The sequence below is a fragment of the Mobula hypostoma genome, chromosome 11, assembly GCF_963921235.1.
Source record: "Mobula hypostoma chromosome 11, sMobHyp1.1, whole genome shotgun sequence".
NCBI lineage: Eukaryota > Metazoa > Chordata > Chondrichthyes > Myliobatiformes > Myliobatidae > Mobula > Mobula hypostoma.
In genome coordinates, this window is record NC_086107.1 from 98386819 (window position 1) to 98412345 (window position 25527).

The following is a 25527-nucleotide window of genomic DNA, read 5'->3' on the forward strand; positions in this document are numbered from 1 at the left end:
CTCAAGTGGCTTATGAGTCCAATCTTGGCTTTGAAAGTTCTTCCGCATTCAGGACAGGTCGTTCCAGATGGCAGATCAGGCTTTGGTTGTTGCTGCCTCTCTTTCCATTTTCTTCTCCTTTCTTCTAATTCTGCACATCTGTTGGCTTCGAAAGTTGCTGTTCCTTCTCAAATCCGAGAAGCAGAGAGGGTAAGCAATTTTATGTTAACATACAAGGACATAATGACATCACAAAGAAGGCACAAAAGCACCTGTACTTTAATAGAAAATTTTCATAGATTCAGCATGTTACCAAAAATGTTGACAAACTTCAATAGGTGCAGAGTATCCTAACTGGGTTGCATCACAGCCTGGTGTGGAAATGCCAATGCACTTGAGAGATCCTGTAGATGCTAGAAGTCCAGATTTACCCGCACAAAATGCTGGAGAAACTCAGCAGGTCAGGCAGCATCCATGGAGAGGAATAAATATTCAACGTTTCAGATCAGGTCTGGAAATAGTCCTGATTTCCTACTATGGAAACACCAATGCCCAGGAACAGAAAAGGCTAAAGAAAATGATGGATAAAGTCCAGTCTATCAGAGGAAAGCCCTCCTCACCTCTGAGTACCTTTACGTGGAAAGCTTTTGCAAGACAGCAGCACCCATCATCAAAGACTCCCACTGGTGCAGCCCGTACTCCCTTCTTGTCAATACCACCGGGAATGAGGGATAGAAGCCTTGGTCCCACACCACCAGGATCAGGAAGAGTTACTAGCATACAAAAACCAGGCTCCTGGACTGGTGTGGATAACGTCACTCATCACAACTCCACACTGACTCTGCAACCTACAGACTCACTTCCAAGGTCTCTTTAGAACCATACTCTCAGCATCATGTTTTATTTTCACAGTTTGTCCTCTTTTGCACATTGGCTATTTGTCAGACTTTTTTACATTTTTTTTGAAGATCCTATTGCATGTCTTTATTTTTCCTGGAAATGCCTACAAGAAAATTAATTTCAAGGTATTATTGTGCAGAAATCTTAGGCACATATATATAGCTAGTGTGCCTAAGACTTTTGCACAGTACTGTAATAATTTTATGTATTGCACTGTACTGCTGCCACAAAAAAAACAGATTTCATGACATATGTGAGTGATAATTCTGATATGGATCTCTACCGTGGACTGAGAGTGTGAGGGCAGGGAGAGGGGAATTATGGTTGGGAAAAGGGGAAGGGAGAGAGGAGGGAGCGGGAAGCACCAGAGAGACATTCTGTAATGATCAATAAACCAGTTGTTTGGAATCAAATGACCTTGCCTGGTGTCTCAGGGCTGGGTGTGTCTACACCCACACCACCCCCATCCCACCCTGGCATTCCTTCTCTGCCACCTGTCCCACACCCCTCCTGTGGCACTCCACCCTCGCCAGTCCCAACATCCTTTACTCCCACCAGATTTACAAACTCTCTCTCTGCTCCACGTTGACAACTACAGTACCGTGCAAAGATCTTAGACACCTACAGTTATATGTATATGCCTAAGACTTTTGCACAGTACTGTATATGGTAACATATATATCTCCTTTGATATATATTTACTTTGAGGAGTAAATTAATGTACTTTGGTAATAAGTTTATAAATTAGTATACTTCCTTTGATAGGGATTGGAGTGAATAAGGAAGTGACAGAAATCAGTACAAGTAAAAAAGACTGGAGAACTATTCAGACTCAAATGATGAATCCCCAGGACCTTATCCTGCCTAAAGTGAGAAGCCCAGTAGAGGAAACGCTCTTGTGAGAACCTGCTCAGCGTCTTCTGGAGGTTTAGCTTAACTTCCTCATTTTGTAATTCTGTTTCTTTTAATAAAGCAAATGATGATTTTACAACAGCTCTGCTAATTTATTCTGTTATCTTCAATGACGAGCTTATTCACTCTTCCTGGCAGTTTATGTAAATAAATCCTTGAAGGTGCACAATAAGTTGGAGAAGTTGGTTGGGGCAACTGTAACGAAAGTCAATTTCCCTTGGGATCAATAAAATATGACTACTATGAAGTTACAGAAAAAAGTTCATAATTTCTTTCTTTATTGGTCCAGTCATAGTGTATCACTTCCCGTTTCTGCTAAATCTCAGCTCTCTTATTTTTTTTAACCTATCTGACTCCAGCCATGAAGCCTATTACAACCTGCCTTGATTACTGCACTTGAGTGTTGTTTCAAAGTCTTGCTTTGAAAGTAGCCTCTAATCAGTGGAACTTCCAGAGAATTGTGGCCACAACGTAGTTGGTGCCTTAGGAGGAAAGGGATAAACAGACAGGCATATCTGAGTGGGGTAGAATTATGGTGAGAGATTATAGGCACTCTATGCAAGTTAGACTGGAAAAAGATCAAAAAAATCAAAAATCACAAAATCAAAATTCAAAGAATATAGGTACTCTATGCAGATTAGTGGGAAAAAAATCAAAATTCAAAGTGAATCTATTATCAACGTACATACACTGTATGTCACCATGTACTACACTGAGATTCTTTTTCTTGCAGGCATTCACGGTAGAACAAAGAAATACAAAAGAATGCATGAAAAACTACACACAAAGACGGACAAACATCCCGTGTGCAAAGAAAGACAAACTGTGAAAACACAGAGAAGAGGAGCTGCAGAGCCCGTGAAAGTGAGCCTGTAGATCATGAGACCAGCTCAGTGTCAGGGTGACTGAAGCTATCCATGCTGGTTCAAGGAGCCTGGTCACTTCATGATCACCTGTAATAAACAGAATCACAGAACTTTAGAAAAGTAATGCAATGAGCAAAGACGAGCTGATGCTGGAAATCCAAGCCACACACACACACACATACACAATGCTGGAGGAACTGAGCAGGCCAGGCAGCATCTATAGAAAAGAGTAAACAGTCGACGTTTTGGATTGAGACCCTTCATCTGAGACTCTTTGTAAACAGCAGAGCTGTCCAGAGTAGAATGCACCGTAACTGGTGATGGGAGGTAGAGGCACAGCAACGATAAATGAATCCTTCTATCGCAGTTGTTTCCGAAAACGGAGACGGTTAGAAGCTTAAAGAGTGAACATGGCAGTAATGAAGGACCCACCGGAGTTACATGGAGGACACTCCATTACCAATCTCATTCCAAGCCTGTGCTCGATAAATCGCTTAGACCTGACCATGAGAGTCTTGTCATTGGGGAAAAAGAACAAGCACTCTGCAATCAACATGCCAAATGGCACAGCTCTTCCAAACAGAGGTAGGGATGTGCCAGTTTAATATTGGGACATTAAATTACTGTTGTCTGTAATCTAGGCTGAAAAGACTAAGCACCAGAAGAGAATACATTACCGTATTGACTTACAACCAGCAGGTCAAACTTGCTTAATGTCCATCATTAAGGACCCCCACCACCCAGGACATGCCCTCTTCTCATTGCTACCATCAGGAAGGAGGTACAGAAGCTTGAAGGCACACACTCAGCGATTCAGGAACAGTTTCTTCCCCTCTGCCATCCGATTTCTGAATGGACATTGAAACCATGAACACTACCTCGCTACTTTTTGTTATCTTTTTGCACTATTTATTAAACTTTTTTATAATATATTTACTTCTTAATTACAGATTTTATTAGTATGTATTGCAAGGTACTACTGCCACATAACAACAAATTTCACAACATATGCCAGTCATATTAAACATGATTCTGATTCCAATTCTGATCAATAGTGGAAGTTCAGTGGATGTGACGCCTTGGAATTTTCTGAAGTGGTTTATTTCCCAGCTCGTGATAAACCTCCTCCTCACTCACCGATCCAAATGAAAGGCAGCGATCTCTGCATTGTGTCTCTCAAAATCAGAGAAGTAGAAAAGATCTGGGGATGTTTCCTCCTCCCGGGTCTGTCTGTAAGGAAGAAGGCTCATTAATTGATGAAGACCCTGTAAATGATACATAGACAAGGATGGGAGTGGCTGTTGGCCTTCTAGACCCCAAGCCTGCTCTACCATACGTCAAGAGTTTGGCTGATCTACAGTACTGTGCCAAAGTTTTAGGCACATATATATAGCTAGACTTTTGCACAGTACTGTAGTAATTTTATCTATTGCACTGCACTGCTAACACAAAAAAATCACAAACTTCATGACATATGTGAGTGATGATAAACCTGATTCTGATATGGGTCTCTTACCTTGGACTGAAAATGGGAAGGGGGAAGGGAGAGGGGAATCACGGCTGGGAAAAGGGAAAGGGAGCGGGTAGCACCAGAGAGACATTCTGTAATGATCAATAAACCAATTGTTTGGAATCAAATGACTTTGCCTGGTGTCTCAGGGCTCTGATCTATCTGCCCCCACCCTCAGCCCGGCACTCCTTCTCTACCACCTGTCCCACACTCCTCCCATGGCACTCCACTCTCGCCATTCCCAACGTCCTTTGTTCCCGTCAGATTTACAAACTTGCTCTCCGCTCCACATTGACAAATACAGTACTGTACTAGGCACCCTAGCTAAGACTTTTACACAGTACTGTACTTAAGCTCTGTTTTCTTGTAATATCTCTGTATCCTTTGATTCCAGAAATCCATTAAACTGAGTTTCAAATTAACTTGACGACTGAGCTCCTACTGTCCCCTTCGGTAGAGTATTACAAATATTCCCCTATTGCCCCTGTGATGGAATTTCTCCTTATCTCAGTGCTAAATGCCCTATCACTTACTCCAGACTCATTAGACAAGAGAAACATCTTCCCTGCATCCCCCCTGCTGAACCCTGTAAGAATAATGGAAGTTACCCCTTGTTCTTCTAAAAGCTAAAAGTCCCAATTTACTGAATCTCCCCTGTGAAAATACTCACTACCTCTGGAACTAGTCTTGCAAATCCTTACTGCGCTCTCCCTAGGGAAACAGATTTTCTTCATATAAAAGGCAAAATATACACATTACTTAAGGTACAGACTTAACATTTCCCTATATAATTGCAGAGCTGTAGAGTCATAGAACACTACAGCACAGAAACAGGCTCTTCGGCCCATCTAGTCCACCCTAACTATGTTCTTTCCTAGTCCAATCGAGCTACACCTGGAACATAGCCCTCCACACCCCTCCTACATTTTGGTACTTATCCAAGTTTTTCTTAAATGTTGAAATCAAACTTGCATTTGCCAGCTCGTTCCCCACTCTCACCACCCTCTGAGTTAAGAAGTTCTCCTCATGTTCCCCTTGGACATTTCACCTTTCACCCTGAACCCAACCTCAGTGGAAACAGGCTGCTTGCATTCACTCTCCTTACACCCCTCATTATAGACAATAGACAATAGGTGCAGGAGTAGGCCATTCGGCCCTTCGAGCCAGCACCGCCATTCACCGTGATCATGGCTGATCATCCACAATCAGTATCCAGTTCCTGCCTTATCCCCATAACCTTTGATTCCGCTATCTTTAAGAGCTCTGTCCATCTCTTTCTTGAAAGCATCCAGAGACTTGGCCTCCACAGCCTTCTGAGGCAGAGCATTCCATATATCCACCACTCTCTGGGTGAAAAAGTTTTTCCTCAACTCTGTTCTAGATGGCCTGCCCCTTATTCTTAAACTGTGGCCTCTGGTTCTGGACTCACCCATCAGCGGGAACATGCTTCCTGCCTGCAGCGTGTCCAATCCCTTAATAATCTTATATGTTTCAGTAAGATCCCCTCTCAGCCTTCTAAATTCCAGAGTATACAAGCCCAGTCGCTCCAATCTTTCGACATATGACAGTCCCGCCATCCCGGGAATTAACCCAGTGAACCTACGCTGTACTCCCTCAATAGCAAGAATGTCCTTCCTCAAATTTGGAGACCAAAACTGCACACAGTACTCCAGGTGTGGTCTCACCAGGGCCCTGTACAGCTGCAGAAGGACCTCTTTGCTCTTATACTCAATTCCCCTTGTTATTTTGTATACCTCTGTCAAACCTCCACTAAATTCTCCTACACTCCAGGGAATGAAGTCTGAACCTGTTCAATCTTTCCCAGTAACTCAGGTCCCCAAGTCCCAGCAACATCCTTCTAAATCTTTTCTGCACTCTTTCAATCCTATTGACACCTTTCCTGTTGATAGGTGACCAGAACTGCACACAATACTCCAAACTAGGCTTCACCAACATCTTATACAACCTCAACATACATCCCTATTGGAGTGAGACCTGAACAAAATCTTCCTGCAACCTGCCAACCTGGCATTTGCCCTCCTCATGGCTTTTGTGACATCTTTCGTTGACCTTTGTCACAATGGCGGGGCATTGGGAGCAAGGGCGGACCCAAATGCAAGACACATCTTGTGAGGTTACTTAGATTTAGTTTATTGTTTGATACCAGGAGAGCAAGGCAGGAGCAGGAATAGTGAACTGGACAAGGACTGAGGACTACTACTAGGCTGGGACCAAGGGTCTGGGCTTGGACTCGGAATCGGCTTCCAGAACTAGAGGAGACATGAAGAGGCTAGGGTATGGACTCCGAGCCAGAGACTGGGCAAGGACCCAGTCCCTGGGTCTTGCCTCGGGCTCAGACCCCAGAACCAGGCAAGGACATGACATGGGCTAGGGAGAGGAGGAACGTGGGAACACAGAGCCTCAATGGAACCATGGACACATACACAGAACACAGAGTCGGGACCCCTCCTTGGGTACAGGACATAGGGCCGGGACTCACACACAGAACAGAGAGCCGGGACCCCTCCTTGGGTACAGGACATAGGGCCGGGACTCATGACCCTCCGTGGGGCAACAGCAAGACAGCCTGACTTACCCCACGGAGACGAGGACAAGACAAGGCAGAACATGACCCCCCGTGGGTAACGGCAAGACGGCCTGACCTACCCCACGGAGGCGAGGACAGGACGAGACATGACTCCCTGCAGGGCAACGGCAAGACTGCCTGACTTACCCCACGGAGGCGAGGACAAGACACGACAAGACATGAGCCCCCACGGGGCAACGGCAAGACGGCCCGACTTACCCCACGGAGGCGAGGACAAGGCAAGACAAGACCAACACGAATGAACACCAGACAGTACCTATCTAGCTCCGGTGATGGAACTAGACCAAAGTGCAGGTGGGGGCTGCAGACGAGGGCTAGAGGCGAGAGGGGCAGAGAAGGGATTCAGACAAGGGGGTAGGACAGGAATCACAGACCGCCAGGGCCAGGATTCGACTCAGAACTTGGAAGCTGCCAGGGCCAGGACTCGACTCAGAACTGGGAAGCCGCAACGGCCAGGACTTGACTTGGTGCTTGAATGCCGCCAGGACCAGGACTTGACTTGGTGCTTGAATGCTGCCAGAGCCAGGACTTGACTTAGAGCCTTCGGGTAGTGGTGAGCTCTCGACTCGGCCCGGGAACAGTAGACAGCAGTTCTTGATTCCCTCCGGCGGGTTAACTGACGGACCCACCTTGGTGAGGAAACTTTGCAGGTTCGCTTTGGCGAGGTAACTGGACAGGGTTTCTCCGGTGAGGAGAGGCGAATTACCAGCGCTCGCTTCGGCAGAGACTAGGCTTGCTCTGGCCAGATGACATCGGCACACCGTACCTTGGATGACTTTGCAGATGCTCCCGCACCGAACGGCTGAAAGCCGGAGACTATAAACTACCGGTTCAGCCGAGTGTTAATTGCCTCTAATCACCAAAGTCGAGGGACACGGGAAAACAGGGAATCAACGGTCCGGATCGTAACACAAACAAGGTAAATTTAAAGGGACCCCGATCCGGACCATGACAACCTTAGTGACTTTGTACAAGAACACGCATGCCCTTTGAACATCTGCATTACCCAATCACTCACAACGTAAACAATCCTCTACTTCTTGGTTCACTGCCCACATTGCACTCCATCTGACAAGTTCTGACCCTTTGTTCAGCTTGTTAATAAAGCCACTGAAACTGTTGTACATCCTCCTTCCTTCAAACAATTGGCCTCGCTTTGCCTCATCAACAAACTTGGAAATATGACATTTGGTTCTCTCATTGATACAGGCTGTGAATAACCCGGGTCCTCAGCACCAACCCCAGCAGTTACAGACTGCCAGTTTGGGAAAAATATTTGATTTCAACTCTTTGCTGCTGCTAGTTAACCAAAAGCCAATGTCTATCTCTCAGTAGGCAGCAGGTATTATTGGGGCTGAATATGCTGATATTGGTGGTGTAGTGTTAATAATTCTCAAACCATGCCAGTATATTTACCCTTAATAAAAGCCCTCTGAAAATCTAAATATATCACATCTACTCTTCCCCCCTTATCTATTGCACTGATCACATCCTCAGGGAACTCTTGTAAATTAGTCAAACGTAATACATCTACAGTGAATGTTCATTCCTTTTATTCTTTTCTAGGTGTCCTGCTATTCCATTCTTTGTTGTAAATTCTAGTATTTCTCACTTGCTAATCTCACAGGTTGGCAATCCCCCATTCTCTCTCTCCTTTCTTATGCAGTGGGATCACGTTTGCTCCACTCCAAACTGCAGGACCATTCCAGAATCCGTACAGATTTGAAACGAAATAGCCAGAGCGCCCAGCCCTCCTGTAGCCAATCCTTTCCAAAACTCTGGGATGTAGATGAAGAGGTTCCTTGGGATTTAGTGGCTTACACGCTCAACCCAAGAGCCTGGTGGATTCTTTGAGAGAAGGCAACGAGATTTGGTAGTGAGAACTGGCATGATCTGGGAGGCCAGCGGCATGAGATCCGTGGCTAGCTAACTGAGCATCATCCAGACCGACAGCTCCACCTGAGAGGACAGAACTAATTGACATCTGTTTACAGTGGAGAAGTTTGGAGACCCCAAGCAAGCAGATGCTTATCTTCCTGAATGAGTCGGTAGAGAGTGAGGCTGCTTTGGACTGTACTCAGCCCCCTCTCCAATCAGGCAGCATTCTTACTCATTTCCGCTTTGAAGAGAATGAGCTGAGCGCCAGAATCTCAAACTTACTTTAAAGGTTTAAACAAGGCCTTGCCATAGTTCTGCAATGTCATCGTCAACTTCAGCTGAGTCCCACCAAGTTTCTGAACTGGGAAAAGAAATTTCAACAGTTACTTTCCTGTCAAGACTGATTATTTTAAATGCAACCAATAGATGCTAGTCCAGGTGGTACTACCCATCCCTACATACCTGGAGATGTCTCTTAGCACCAGTGTCGTCTGTCTGGAGGAAGTAGTCCTCTGGAAGGGTTCAATATTAAGTTATTACTGATATTAAGTTCCAACTAGTAGACACGCTGATGGGGAAAAGCAATTCACTTCTAAGCAGTGAGTCAGGGGAAAGCTGCAAGTCTTGGTGATATCTGGGTAGTAGATGTCATGGGCTTCAGAGATGCTACAATGCATTGTAGCTAACACGTAACATGCGGTGGAAGGAACCATTCAAATTGCCACATCCTTATCCTTACAGGAAATGGCCAGTGTTCGCCACTGGTGTGGTTTGAAGGTTGTGAGTCACTTAGCAGCAGAAGCTCCAAACTTCACCACTGCTCAGTCTACGTGCAGACCAAAGTGACAAATTCCAGAGGTGACTGCTGGTGACGCTGGAGCAAACGAGTGATTGTGGCATCAAGGATCCCGGATAAGACTGAAGTTAAGGCCTCAATGCCTCCAAGTAACTGATTCCTCAGTTCCCTCACTTACAGATCCAAGTTTGCAACAACATCTCCTCCACAGTCTCCACCAGCACAGGTGCACCACAAGGCTGCGTGTAAGCCCCCTCCTCTACTCACTTTACACCTATGACTGCGAGGCTAAGCATAGCTCCAAAGAAATATTTAAGTTTGCCCACAGCACCGAGGCCATTGGCCAAAACTTTGGTTGTAATGAATAAGCAGAGAGGAGGGAGATCGAAAACCCGACCGAGTGGAGCCACAAGACCAAGGAGCTGATGACTGACTTCAGGAGGAGGAAATTGGAGGTCCCTGAGCCAGTCCTCATCGGAGGATCAAAGGTGAAGAGGGTCAGCAAATTTAAATTCCTCAGTGTTATCACTTCAGAGGATCTGTCCTGGGTCCAGCATGTAAGAGCCATTACAAAAGCATGGCAGTGCCTCTACTTTCCCAGAAGTTTGCGAAGACTCAGCATGTCATCAAAAACTTTGACAAACTTCTACAGGTGTGTAGTGGAGAGTATTCTGACTGGTCGCATCACAGCCTGGCATGGAAACACCAATGCCCTTGTACGGAAAAGCAGTCGAAACAGTACAGCTGACCACGGGTAAAGTGCTCACCAACACTGATCACATCTACACACAGAGTGCTGTCACAAAGAGCAACACCCTTCATCAGGGTTCTCCGCCATCTAGGTCATGCTCTCTTCTCACTGCTGCCATCAGGAAGAAGGTACAGGAGCCTCAGGACCCACACCACCAGGTTCAGGGACAGTTATTACCCCTCAACCATCAGGCTCTCGAACCTAAGAACATTCAACTTCACTCGCCCTATCACTGAACTCTTCCCACAAACTAGTAAAAGCATCCGCTGTCTTCACTCTCCAGGGCGCAGGCCTGGGCAAGGTTGTATGGAAGAGCAGCAGTTGCCCATGCTGCAAGTCTCCCCTCTCCACGACACCAATGTTGTCCGAGGGAAGGGCATTAGGACCCATACAGCTTGGCACCAGTGTCGTCGCAGAGCGACGTGTGATTAAGTGCCTTGCTCAAGGACACAACCCCCTGCCTCGGCTGGGGCTTGAACTCACAACCTTCAGGTCGCTAGTCCAGTGCCTTAACCACTTGGCCACGTGCCCCACACTGCCTATTGACTCACTTTCAAGGATTCATCATCTCATGTTCTCGATATTTATTGCTTATTTATTATTATCACTATTGTTTCTTTTTTCTCTTTTTTTTAAATACCTGCGCAGTTTGTTTTTTTTTCTTTACACATTGGTTTGTTTGTCTGTCCTGCAGGGGGCGGTCTTTCATTGATTCTATTGTGTTTCTTGTATTTACTGTGATTGCCCGGAAGAAAATGAATGTCAGGGTTGTATATAGAGACCCATACATGCTTTGATGATAAATGTACTTTGAACTTTGAAATCAAAGTGAAGACAGATCACTGTCTGGCATCATGCTTCAGTCAGAATGTACACTGGCTCTGCCTCCTACAATGGTTCAGGAGCCCCAGCACAGACTGGGCTGTCTGAGACATGGCTGTCGGTCTGGGTCTGCTCAGGTAAAAGCAAACAAGCCTGAGCGATGAACCTTCCTGACCTCATCCCTGACAAGTTACCCACGGGGGGGGGCGGGTGTCGTTGTGGCACGCTGGGCCTCACAGCTCTGGGGTCCCAGATTTGATCCCCGTCTCCAGCACTGTCTGTGGAATTTCCATGTCCTCCTTGGGCTTTCCATCTTCTTCCACAATACAAAGATGCACAGGTTGGTAAATTAATCAGCCACGATGAATGGATCCAATTATTGCAGGTGAACGGTAGGAGTTAGGGAGGGCTGTTGGAAATGTTGGGGAAATTAAAGTATAGGGTTAGCATATGAATACTTGACGGCTATCATGGTCCTGATGGGCTGAAGGGCCTATTTTTGCGCTGCACTACTCCATGACTCATGGAGTAATACCCATCCATGGCAGGATTGGTAGAAATGACCTCTGCATGGTCACTGTGGAGACAAGATCTCACCTTCAAACTGAGGGCACCCTCCACCGTGCTGGTTCGGGTGGGTTCAAAACAATTGGCAGCCGAAGAAAACTGGGCTTCCATGAGAGGCTGTGGGCCATCAGCAGCAGCAGAAATGTCCAGCACCACAATCTACAATCTCAGGGCCTGGCACTTCCCTCACCCTGCCATTACCGTCTGGTGCAGCACCTAGCTTACCTAAAATTGACGAGCTCCAGCCTCGTTACACAGGACTCACTGCGTGCTAGTTCAAAGTAAAATTTATTAGCAAAGTCTGTATTTGTTATCATGTACCACCCTGAGATTCATTTTCTGCAGGCATTTACAGAAAAAAAGAAATACAGTACAATTTATGACAAACGATACATCAGTGAACAAAGACCAGCAAACAACCAATGTACAACAGAAGAAAAACAGCAAATAAAGAAATAAACAGGAGGCATTTTCCTCTCCATGGATGCCGCCTGACTTGGTGAGTGTTGCCCCAGATTTCCAGCATCTGTGGGATCTGTGGTGAAAATAATATTGAGAGCATGAGTGGTAAAGAGTCCTTCAAAGTGATCCGGTGGCTTGTGGAATCAGTTCAGTGATGAGGTGAGTGAACTTTTCCATGTTGCTTCAGGGGCCTGATGGTTGTACCCACGCCAGTTCCTGAACCAGGTGGGGTGGGACCCAAGGTTTCTGTATCTCCCGCCCAATTATAGCAACAAAAAGAAGGCGTGGCTTGAATGGCTGGAGGGGTCTTTGACAATGGATGCTGCTTTCTTCCATGTAAATGGACTCAATGATGGGGAGGATTGTGTTGAACTGGGTTGTAACCATCACTTCCTGTAGCCTCTTCCCTTCCTGGGTTTTGCAGCTTCCAGTCCCAGGTTGGTGCCAAGCAACCAAGACAGCAGGTTGGACAGAGCTAGGCAATCTGAAAACCTTTGGATCGGGTTAAAGCCCTGCAGTCCCCCTGAATCTGTGGGATGCATCTCACTTTCGTGAACTTCCGTGCTGGATGTTATTTGCTTAAAACACACATAAAAGTTGCTGGTGAACGCAGCAGGCCAGGCAGCATCTCTAGGAAGAGGTACAGTCGACGTTTCAGGCCGAGACCCTTCATCAGGACTAACTGAAGGAACAGTTAGTAAGAAATTTGAAAGTGGGAGGGGGAGGGGGAGATCGAAAATGACAGGAGAAGACAGGAGGAAGAGGGATGGAGCCAAGAGCTGGACAGGTGATTGGCAAAAGGGATATGAGAGGATCATGGCACAGGAGGCCCAGGGAGAAGGAAAAGCGGGGGGGGGGGAACCCAGAGGATGGGCAAGGGGTATAGTGAGAGGGAAAGACGGAGAAAAAGGAGAGAGAGAAAAAGAATGTGTGTATATAAATAAATAACGGATGGGGTACGAGGGGGAGGTGGGGCATTAGTGGAAATTTGAGAAGTCGATGTTCATGCCATCAGGTTGGAGGCTACCCAGACGGAATATAAGGTGTTGTTCCTCCAACCTGAGTGTGGCTTCATCTTGACAGTAGAGGAGGCCGTGGATAGACATATCAGAATGGGAATGGGACGTGGAATTAAAATATTATTTGCTTTTTTTTATTGTTTGCACAATCAGTCTTTCTTTCGCACATTGGGTGTTTGGCATCCTCCTTTTTGAATGGGTTCTATTGGGTTTGCTTGTTTTGTGGCTGCCTATAAGGAGAGAAATCTCAAGGTTGTATATAGTATACGTACTTTGACAATAAACATTCTTTGAACTTTGAGGTGTTGGCGAGGAGCACCTGCGAGGTTGTCAGCAGTAGCAGCATCGTACTGCGTCCTAGTCCAGTGATCAGGCTGGTGCCAGGAGGTGTGTCTGGTTTTTATTATTAAACTAGACTGTTGCTGCCTCACTTTACACCGCACGCTGTCGGAGCATTGCTGCCAGGATAATCAAGGACACGACCCACCCAGTCAACACACTTTTCGTCCCTCTTCCCTCTGGGAGAAGGTCCAGGAGCTTGAAGACTTGTATAGCCAGATTTGGGAACAGCTTCTTTCCAACTGTGATAAGACTGCTGAACGGATCCTGACCCGGATCTGGGCCGTACCCTCCAAATATCCGGACCTGCCTCTCGGTTTTTTTGCACTACCTTACTTTCCATTTTTCTATTTTCTATTTATGATTTATAATTTAAAATTTTTAATATTTACTATCGATTTGTAATCCAGGGAGCAGGAAGCGCAGAATCAAATATCACTGTGATGATTGTACGTTCTAGTATCAATTGTTTGGCAACAATAAAGTATATAGTATAAAGTATATCAGAGAATCCTATTTCAGAGGACTGTTGAGAGTCAAGTTCATTGCTGTGGGTCTCGGTCCAAATTGCCTGAGGACAGCCATTTACACCCAGGGGATCAGATAAGGTATCTGGTAGTTGGATTATTGTTGCCACACATACTGAATGCAGTGAAAAGATTGCAATTCCGTCATATCATTCCAACTATTACGTTGATGTAGTTGTGACGGATATTCACTTTTCAGAGCCTGACAAGCTTATTGCTGACCTCAGCTTTCTAACACAGCAGCATGACCTTTCCCAAGGGTCAGAGTTCTTGGCAATAAAGTTAAACTTTCAACAAATATTCTTTGCTCAGCTTTTTGTTGTAACAAGAACCAGTCCCCAGTTCTTGAAGCAAATTGCAAGCAGCAATCAGTTTGAAGTGGAAGAAAGGCTTTGCAAAGTAAGGTGACCAAGAAGCTTGTCTTCATTAGCCAAATGCAAGGCAATGTGGAAAATATGACTTAGCCCATCAAAGATGGTTACAAGTGGCTTAGTGCTCACTGCATTAATTGTGGATGTTTCCAATCTCTGTCGTTAGAAGCTTTAAGACCATTTGTGCAAATTACTTCGTCCCAGCAAAGGTATCTGGAAAGACCACATGCAGATGATGTAAACTAGCAGAAATTAGTATAAGTGCCATCACAGTTTGGAGATTGTTAGAAATGACAGAAAGAAGAACTAGAATTCATTCCTTCAGGTTCTGTGACAGACGGTTCGTTCAACTGCAACTCTTCGGTATGTTTTTCTAGTTTGTAGGAATTGTATCCGTGTTTGGAAATCCTTTGTAGCTTGTAAATCTTATTTAAATTTGGAAACCTTTTAGAAATTATAAATCCTCTGTGACTGTGTTAAGAATTATTTATCTGATATTAAATGTATATCATTAAATTTGGGTGGTACGGTGGAGATACTCTCTACCAAAGGAGGTGCGGTGCTCCTTTCCTCCTCTAGTCTGCAGGTCACCCTTGGGTAAGGTGGGGCACCTGCTTAGTCCTCCGATCAGGGTCACGTGAAGCCATGGGAGAGGGTCGTGTGTGGTCGTATGAGCAGCATGTGCATATCCCAAGTCCGGGTTATGCGACCACTGACACCAGGCGGGCAATCTCTGAAGAGTACTGATAATGGCTGGGGTCACCCATCTTGTAAAGACACTGCCCAGAAGAAGGAAGTGGCAAACCATTTCTGTAGAAAAATTTCTTAAGAGCAATCCTGATGAAGGGTCTTGGCCAGAAACGTCGACAGATTATTCCCCTCCATTGGTGCTGGGCTCTTCCAGTATCTTTTGTGTGTGTGTGTGTGCTCACTTTGCAACAGTGCCAAGCTCCAAGTCCCTCTCCATCTCCGTGAAACCCTCTCTTCCCCTGGACTCAGGTCACATTCTGTCAAAGTGATGGTTCACACCTTGGGCTGGTTCCATATACTACCACTGTCCTCTGAAGACCATTTCTGCTCCTGTTGGTGATTCTTTAAAGCCCCATTCTATTACATGGACCAGGGCAACACACCTGTGCGTACCTCACCTGGAGGTTCCTCTCTATGCACAGAACCTCAGGTATAAGGAAATGGGACCGTAAGATGCCATTTGACCCATCAAGGGCATAGCTGATCTTCTCCCATTAATGCCCAGTCTTGGTTTCAGGTGAACGTTGAGCTTCCACGGCCTTTGGTAGTGGGGATTTCCAGAGGTTCACTACCCTCTGAGTGAAGACATATTTCCTCATTTCAGTCCTGAACAGCCTAGCCCGTATTCTCAGCTGTCCCCTGTTCCTCAGCTCCTCAGTGCAGGGAAACATAGCTCCACAGAACGCTTACAAGGCTATTCGGCCCACTGTGTCTGTGCTGGCCCTCAACCACTCTTCACCCTTCTGTTACTTAACTTACTTTGCATCTGTGCTACCCAGGAACTGTTTTATAAAACAGGCTTCAACTTTGCACATGAGACTGTTGTGTGTCTCTTATCCAAAGGCTTCTGCAGGTCAGTTTGTACTGTATATATATGCCCCGGGCCAGCCAGTGGTGTACTGGCATCAGCACTGGACTTCGAGATGGATGATTCTGAGTTCAAATCTGGCTAGCTCCCAAGTTCCCAACATGGGCAGCAGCAGTAGAAAGGCCTGTATCTTGTCATGAAAACTACCGTTCCTAGGGTCACCATGACATGTCGACAGCACAACCCTGACCTCGCTGACAAAACTCCTGTGCAGAACCTTGCAGAAACCCTTCCAAATATCCAACTCTTTCAGTCCTGCCTGCGGATCCCATCCTACCAATCACACTCAAAGAACTCTCAGCAAATTAGCTAAAGATTAATTTTCATTCTCAAATCCATGCTGACTCTCTTCAGTTTCATTATTCTTTTCTAGATGTTTGATTCTTAATCCTTTAATATAGATTCCAGAATCTTCCATACCACTAACGTCAGGCTAAATCCCCTGTTTCCTCCTCATTCCTTTCCGGACAGTCAGTGATCATCTTTTCTTGTGATCGCAAGACCCTGTTGGACATTGTTAATGTGGAACGCTGCAAGTCCAACTCACTGATTTGTTGGCGAGTGGCGGGGGAGCTGTGTGGCCTCGATCGTAGTGAGGCTAGGACTCGAGCCGCGGTGTCGCCTGTTTACCGCTGTCAGGGAGAGAGGTGTTGGAGTCGGTGCGCTGGGAGCAGCATGTGCAGCAGTCAGTGCTGCCCCCCAGTGTTCACTTGGCAGAAGACAAGCCATAATATGTTCGACTGCAGACTGCTGCAACGTTCATGGATTTGGGGTCTTGAACTGGTTTTTTTTTGTAAAAATGAATTTCACTGATATCTTATATGAGCTTGCTGTCTTATATGTGCTTTGTGCTGTGTATGACTGTTGGTACTTTGTTTTGCACCTTGACCCTGCAGTATCACTGTCTCGTTTGGCTGTATTCATGTGTGGTTGAATGACAATAAAGTTTGAACTGGAACTTGAATTTTCTTACATAATGGGGTCAGCACATCACAGAAGCTAGCCTCCACTTGTGAATTTCTTGCTGACTTAGTTAGTAGCCAGCATAATTGAAGACTCCAGATATTCTCACTTCTCCTCCTTCCCATGAAGAGGAGCTCCCACCCAGTTCCTTGGTATGACAAGACAGGCTCTTGACCTCACAATCTACCTCATTCTGATCTTGTACATCGTTGCTTAGACACACACACAAAATGCAGGAGCAACGCAGCAGCATCTATGGAACCGTCGATGTTTCGGGCCGCGTCCCTTCATCAGGACTGGAAAGGAAGGGGCAAGATGGCAGAATAAAAAGATGAGGGGAGGGGAAGCAGGAAGGTGGTGGGTGAAGCCAAGTGGGTTGGAGAGGTACAGGGCTGGAGAAGAAGGAATCTGATAGGAGAGGAGAGCGGACCATGGGAGAAAAGGGACCACAGGGGAAAAGGAAGGATGGGGGGGAGGCAGGGGAGGTGATAGGCAGGTGAGGAGATGTAAGAGGCCAGAGTGGGGAGTGGAGGAAGAGGGAAGGGGAGGGAAAAAGGGAAAAAAGAGAAAAACAAATGATCAGAAGGAGAAATTGATGTTCACGCCATCAGGTTGGAGGCTACCCAGACAGAACATGAAGTGTTGCTCCTTACTGCCTACCAGCACTGCATTTTCCCTGTAGCTGTTACACTTTACTCCATGTTGTTATTGTTTCATCCTGTTCGACCACAGTGCACTGTGTAATGATCTGATCTGTATGGACAGTCTGCAAGACCAACTTTTCTCTGTGTCTCAATACCTGTGACAATAATGAACCAATTCCAAATCCAGTTCCATATTTGCAACTCTCTGTCCACAGGCACAATTCCAGAGCCTGCAGAATCTTGGAAGAGGATAATCCAAGCATCCGGTATCTCAGCGTCACCTCTTTCTAAATTCTGGGATATGCGTCACAATCCACACGCCCAAGTTCAGGTCCCACCATGCCAGCTGTGGAATTTAAGTTGCTTTTTTTCAAGCTAAGCTTTATTTGTCACATGTACATCGAAACATGCAGTGGAATGCATCGTTTGCATCAAATCAAATCTGTGAGGATTGTGCTGGGAAGCCCACAAGAGGCGCCAACATAGTGTGTCTGCAACTTACTGACCCTAACCCTAACCGTACATCTTTGAGATGTTTGGGGGGGGGTGCGGGACTGGAACGTACTTTGTCACAGGGAGAACATAAAAACACCCTACAGGCCGCAGCGGGAATTGAGCCCCGAACTTCTGGCTGGCGCCGTAAAGCACGGTGCCAGCTACCAAGCCATGCCATGAATTCAGTTCATTGCAATGTTCTGTTAAGCTCAGCTTGCCATTGGTATGGACTGCTGTAGCAACACAGCTACACGACCCACCCAGCCAACACACTTTTCGTCCCTCTTCCCTCCGGGAGAAGGCTCAGGAGCTTGAAGACTCGTACTGCCAGATTTGGGAACAGCTTCTTTCCAACTGTGATAAGACTGCTGAACGGATCCTGACCCGGATCTGGGCCGTACCCTCCAAATATCCGGACCTGCCTCTCGGTTTTTCTGCAGTACCTTACTTACCATTTTTCTATTTATGATTTATAATTTAAATTTTTAATATTTACTATCGATTTGTACTCCAGGGAGCGCGAAGCGAAGAATCAAATATCACTGTGATGATTGTACGCTCTCGTATCAATTGTTTGGCGACAATAAAGTATAACGTATAAAGTAGTGATTCACCAACTTTACTCAGGGGCTTTCAGGGGCTTTCAGGGGCTTGCAGTAAGTGCTGCTTCGCTGGTGGTGCTCAGCTCCTGAAAAGTAATTAAAGATAGACACACCCCAACACACAGGGCTCATCGTCGTTTGATCTCACACAAGCCCCGCTGGTGTACGAGCTGCGTCAAGCAAGATGTCCATGAACCTCTCGGTCAATGGTAGGGGTCCATGCCATAAGAACAAAGTCTGGGAACTCCTGATCTATACGTATCCACACAGCATGCCCCTGTAAAAGCATCTCAGCACAACCAGTCCTGCGGACACTCGTATACTGCGTGTGTATTACTGAGCATGAACAGGGACCAGGCGGCACACACAGCCTCGCCGATGCACATCTGAACACATCCATCCAGCTGGCTTCCCCCTGCCCATCCTTGCCCATACAGTGCACCCCAGCGTTCCCTCACACGTTCGGTCCGTCCAATGCACACTAGTCTATACTGTTCAAATGGTGCACTAATGCCTGCTGGTTCTATCTCATGCCATAGGTCTGAGATTTGGGAGGAGGAGGGTGGGGATGGCATGGTGGTGTAGTGGTCAGCACAACCGTTACAGTGCAGGTAACCTGGGTTCAATTCCCATTGCTGCCTGTAAGGAGTTTGTACGTTCTCCCCGTGACCGCGTGGGTTTCCTCCGGGTACCCCAGTTTCCTCCCACAGTCCAAAGATATACTGGCTGGTAGGTTGGTTGGTCATTGTAAGTTGTCCCGTGATTAGGCTTGGGTTAAATTGGTGGGATTCTGAGTGGCACGACTCGAAGGACCAGAAAGGTCCACTCCGCACTGTAACTCCATAAATAAGATTGGCGTGTGGACAGTCATATCGCTTTCTCATGCGGGAGGAGGGATTTGGGGGTCGATGTGCCTGATCCGTTTTGTTCGTTTTTTGTGCAGGGCGGGAGGATTTACGGGTTGATGATGATGCTGTTTTGCTCTTCTTTCCTCATTTCACGGCTACCCGAAAAAGAGGAATTTCAGAGTTGTATAGTTCAATAATAAATGAACCTTTGAACCTTTTGAGTAATGCTGTTTCGTTTGGCTGTATTCCGATGTGGTTGAATAACAATTAAACTTCAACATGATCTTGTGCGCGCGCACACACCCACACAGGCATGCACACACACACACACACACACACACACACACACACACACATACGTGCACGCACACACTCACACACACACACACACACACTCACTCTCTCTCTCTCACACACACACTCACTCTCTCTCTCACACACACACACACACATACGCACACACACAGACACACACATACGCGCACGCACACACTCACACACATAGACACACACACTCACACTCTCTCTCTCACACACACACACACACACACCTATACAGCCTGCACCTGCATACCTGTATGGACATTCTCTGAGTGCACACCTATGCACTGATGCCTTCACCTGCACCCTCACATATCACGTCCAGACGAGATGCACCAAACCAGATGCCCTTGCACTCACTTAGCAAAAATGACCAAAAAACAAAAAATTCTCCTTACTGACACGGACAATCCTCAAGGTTGCGAGCTCCTGCAGTAAGGAGGTAATGATGCTGCTGTTCTGTGCGTACAGCTCATACCGGTTAATTCCGATGAAGAACTTCAGCCAGTTGGGGTACGTATCAGAAGGAGATTTGCCATCGGGCAGAACATACTCCTGCTCGTGGCTAACCCTGTGAGAACAAAACACATTGATAAAAATTAGACGCATAGACGTTCACAATCATATAAACACAAGGGCTTCTGCAGACGCTGGAAATCCAAAGCAACACACACAAAATGCTGGAGGAACTCAGCAGGTCAGGCAGCATCCATGGAAAACAGTACAGTCGATGTTTCGGGCCGAGACCCTTCAAAGTACTGAAAGGATGTGTACAGTATTTGTGTAGTTTGAGTATCACACATTTATTTATATTGTGCAGTGTGTGTGTGTGTGTGTGTGTGTGTGTGTGTGTGTGTCTGTCTGTCTGTCTTTGTGTGTGTGTTTGTGTGTGTCTGTGTTTGCGTGTATGTTTGTGTGTTTGTGTGTGTCTGTGTGGGGGGCTAAGTGTGTGTGTGTGTCTGTGTGTGTATGCATCTATGTGCGTATGTCTGGGTGTCTGTGTGTCTATCTGTGTGTGTGTGTGTCTGCATGCCTGTGTGTGCGTGTGTTAGTGTGTGTCTGTGTTTGTGTGTACATTTGTGTGTGTGTGTGTCTGCATGTCTGTGTGTGTGTGTGTTTATGCGTGTCTGTGTGTCTCTGTGTGTGGGGCTATGTGTGTGTCTGTGTCTGTGTGTGTATGCATCTATGTGTGTATGTGTGGGGTGTGTGTGTGTGTCTACATGTCTGTGTGTCTGTGTGTTGTATAATCTAGTCTATATATTTTAGATATTATACTGGAAATGCATTCTGTGTGTAACATTGATAAAATATATATTGTTATTGGTAGGTTATATATCATATTGATAGGTTAATAGGTCATTGTAAATTGTGTCATGATTAGGCTGGAATTAAACTGAGGGTTGCTGGGAGGCGTGGCTCGAAGGGCTGTATGTCAATAAATAAGGGAATAATCTCCAGATTGGAATATTGCATTATGTGTTATTTGTTAACAGTACAGTTTGTGTACAATATTTTATACCATTCACCGAATGTGTTAGTTTCTGCGTTTCTGTATGAGGAGTTAAGAAATACACGGCTATACGGGATGTCGGAACTCTGGATAGAGGTGGTACCTTGGATGTCTGGCAGCTGCACTCTACCTAGTAGGGAGGACGAACATCTCTGGTCCTCATCCATCTCCCAAATCTCTCACGTCTGCCTCCTAGTGGCACACCCCGGTACACCCCCTCGGCTGGCGGGCTAAACGACGTGAGCGGGGTGGCGTTAACACGGCACCACTGGGTGACGGACCGTGTCGATGAAGTCACTGGCCAGGGCAGATAAGTTCCCTGAAGAACTACAACAGCCAACTGTTCAAGACCGGGGTGAGCCACCAAGCTGAAGGACATCGGCTGTGGTCTGGCCTGGAGAGGGGTAGGCACCGCCAAGCCCAAGACACACTAGAGAACCCCTACAACCCATGAAATATGTTGCAGGATCCAAACCGAACCATACGTATGTATAGTCTAAGGGTGGCAGCATGGAGATTTGCCTCTGCCAAAGGAGGTGTAGGGCGCTCCTTCCCTCTGCTACCCTGCAGGTCACTCTTGAGCAAGATGAGCACCTGCTTAGCCCCCGATCAGGGTCACGTGAAGCCACGGGATCAGGTCGTATGAGCAGCTGGTGCATGTCACAAGTCCTGGTTATGCGACCACTGACGCCAGGCAGACAATCGCTAAAGAGTATTGATAATGGCTGGAGTCACCTGCCTTGTAAAGGCACTGCCCAGAAGGTGACAATGGCAAACCCCTTCTGTAGAAAAAAATTTGCCAAGAAAAATCATGGTCAAAACTATGATCGCCCACGTTATACAATATGGCTCATATTGAAGCAACAGATATGCTTCAAGACTGTAAATACAATCTCCCTCATCGTCTGAAGCCTCATTACTTAATACTTGAACCAACCAGAAAAATCCCAATCACTATAGATCAGCGACACCGTGGCCTCTTTGACCTCTTTGCACTAAAATGGACTTAATGATGATGCCACAGGACAGGGCACTGAGATATAGTCTGTGTGTTGCATTTCACTTTGGTACGATCTTCACTGGAATTTCTACAGTTCATATAGTGTGTACATCAACTGTACTCTGCTGGGAGACTGCACCGTCAATTGTGGGACATGTCATTCAGGGATGATATATATGCTTGTTCTTTGGTGTGAATATGCTTCTTTCCTCGCCGTTTTGAACACGCTGGGTACCATTTGTGTCTTGGCCCAGAGGAACGCTGTTTCGTTCAACTGTGTCCATGCATGGTTGAGTGACAATTAAACTTGATTTGATTTGGTTTATTTTGTGGCATGCAGATCAGACTATTCTGCGGCACGCATATTGCTTTACGATTATTGACCGCTGACTGATCTCTTGAGATTTGCACAGCCAGTACATTAAAGCACTCGCTCATTTAGGGTATTGTCCGGAATATTAAACTGGCTCCTGGCTCCTTTTTTTGTATATCGTGTTCTATGGGAGAGTATTACAACTGAGCTTATGTTCTACATTAGACTGCAGCGTCTGCCGTAAGGTGTTTTGTTTTACTGGCTGTGTTAACTTATTTAATGTGTTGGCGCCTGGCCAAGTGGTTAAGGCGTTCGTCTAGTGATCTGAAGGTCTCTAGTTCAAGCCTCGGCTGAGGTGGGGTGTTGTGTCCTTGAGCAAGGCACTTAACCACACATTGCGCTGCGACAACACCGGTGCCAAGCTGTATGGGTCCTAATACCCTTCCCTTGGACAACATCGGTGGCATGGAGAGGGGAGACTTGCAGCATGGGCAACTGCTGGTCTTCCATACAAACTAGTCAAACTAGTCTTCTCACGAGACTAACGGATGCCTATAAATATTATATATTACTTTTATTTAACTTATGTCGAAGTTGGATATTGCATGCAGTAACTATACAATTACACATCCGACTGTCCCATCCTCTCTGGTGATTAATTCCTGGCTCACTTGAACAGTGCTCCACTCACCAGCCATCACTGTTGCTGCTCTTTGCCGTGAACCTTTCCGCAGAATTCACTGAGAAGAGCTGGTCATCTGGGGACAGCGGTGCTTTCGGAATGTTGTAGAGCGGGTGCTGAAACAGTGCCGCCAGTTTCGATGCGTCCTGCCTGTTGGGATCCCGCTGCAAATTGCCGTCAAGTTCAGGGGCCGACCTCGGAGATGGCTTGCCCGGGAGAGGCTGGCTTCCGCCACCTGAATCCCTAGCCTTTCCCGGGGACTGAGATGTGCGGCTCAGCGTCCCAATGCTGGCAAATTTCTGCAGCTCGCTGTTCGCCTTTGACGACAGCCGGTTTGAGAGCGAGTGGCCCCCCTGTATGCCAGGGCTACAGATTTGTACATTTACCTCCTGGACAGGCAGCAGGCCGATCAGGATGTGCAGCACCAGGCTGATCAGAATTAAAAACAGATACACCGTTTTGGATTTCCAGAACGCCAAAGCCGGGATTCTTCGATACATTGCAGCCAACTCCATGAAACCCCGAGTCAGAGCTCTCAGCGCACGATCGACCTGCTTTCCTCACACACCAGTGGCTGTCTCATGCCCAGCGGCAAAAGGCGGTCAAGCTGGCTACATCCGAGGTGCATGGCTGAAGTTTGTTTACTACAACCCTGGTCAGTTTGACCGTCCCGACTTATCACTCTGCAAACAAAGAGGAGCTCCCTGGTCAAAGGTAGGCGCAGTTCACCATGTCAAGTCTCAGCTGAAACAACAACCATTATCAGAACAGAGAATCGACCCAGGCTCGGTGAGGAGCATTGAAGGGGATGCTGTGTTGTTACAGCTCAGAGATCTAAAGATAGCACACCAGCATGGTGAAGGGCTACGTGCAGGTTAAACGCAAACAGGGCGAGCGGGGGATAGAGCTGAACGACCTCTCAGCCAATAGATCACAAGGCAGAGCAGGCGTACCTTGTCTTTTCATGAATGGCAACGGATAGTTAAATACGGTAGTTAAAAGGTGATGGTGTATCCAACATTATCCCCATCTCCAGTGCAACACTCACAACACGCTGGAGGAACTCAGCAGGTCGGGCAGCATCCGTGGAAAGGATCGGTCGACTTTTCGGGCCGGAACCCTTCATCAGGACTGTTGTGAGTGTTGCTTTGATCCCAGCATCTGCAGATTATTTTGTGTCCCCATCTCCAGTGGTAGGAGGACCCGGTCTAAGAGTGTTAAAGACCAGGCTGAAGAACTCACAGTTATGTTCACCTCAAGGTGCTGAGGAGATTAGATTAGATTAGATTATAAAGACACGCAGTCCTCCTTTATTGTCATTTAGTAATGCACGCATTAAGAAATGATACAATGTTCCTCCGGTGTGATATCACAGAAACACAAGACAAACCAAGACTGAAAAACTGACAAAACCCACATAATTATAGCATATAGTTACAACAGTGCAAAGCAATACCATAATTTGATAAAGAACAGACCATGGGCACAGTAAAAAAAAAGTCTCAAAGTCTCTTAAAAGTCCCATCATCTCACGCAGATGGTAGAAGGAAGAGAAACTCTCCCTGCCATGAGCTTCCAGCGCCGCAAACTTGCCGATGCAGCATCCTGGAAGCACCGACCACAGCCCACTCTTGAATCCATCCGAAAACTTCGAGCCTCCGACCAGCCCTCCGACACCGAGCACCATCTCTGCCGAGTGCTTCGACCCTGGCCCCAGCAACAGGCAATAGGCAAAGCCGAGGATTTGGGGCCTTCCCCTCCGGAGATTCTCGATCGCACAGTAGCAGCAGCAGCGAAGCGGGCGTTTCAGAAGTTTCTCCAGATGTTCCTCCGTGCTTGTCACGTCTGTCTCCATCAAATCAGGATTGTGCACGGCCTCTACTTAACAAATACGATAACACTGAACAACAAAGATTTTGTTTCCCGAATACTTTTAGGTGTATCTTACGGATTTTGGGCTGATGATCATGACAATCACCATGAAACATCCCTATCATGCACCATTTTTGGAAATCCCTATATTTGTTATTACAATTCATAATTCAAGTCAGAATAACTGATGCCAAGATTAAGACCATAAGATATTGGAGCAGAATTGGGCCATTTGGCCTATTGAGTCTGATCCAATTTTCCTCTCAGCTCCAATCTCCCAACCTCCCCGTATCCCTTCATTTTCTGACCAATCAAGAATCTGTCAACCTCTGCCTTAAATATACATAAAGAT

The 25527-nt window shown here is 46.5% G+C and overlaps 1 protein-coding gene across 1 annotated transcript in view; it reads right to left on the reverse strand.

Annotated features, from left to right (window-relative positions):
* LOC134353985 (extracellular serine/threonine protein kinase FAM20C-like) overlaps positions 1 to 24052 on the reverse strand; it is a 46451-nt gene extending 22399 nt beyond the window's left edge. The window contains exons 1-4 of the mRNA XM_063062606.1: positions 23313 to 24052; positions 20197 to 20369; positions 8936 to 9014; positions 3795 to 3887 (exon numbers count right to left, since the gene is read on the reverse strand). Of these exons, the coding sequence (XP_062918676.1) occupies positions 3795 to 3887; positions 8936 to 9014; positions 20197 to 20369; positions 23313 to 23818 (851 nt within the window). The 5' untranslated portion in view covers positions 23819 to 24052. The remainder of the gene's footprint in view (positions 1 to 3794; positions 3888 to 8935; positions 9015 to 20196; positions 20370 to 23312) is intronic.
* Positions 24053 to 25527: the final 1475 nt, after the last annotated feature.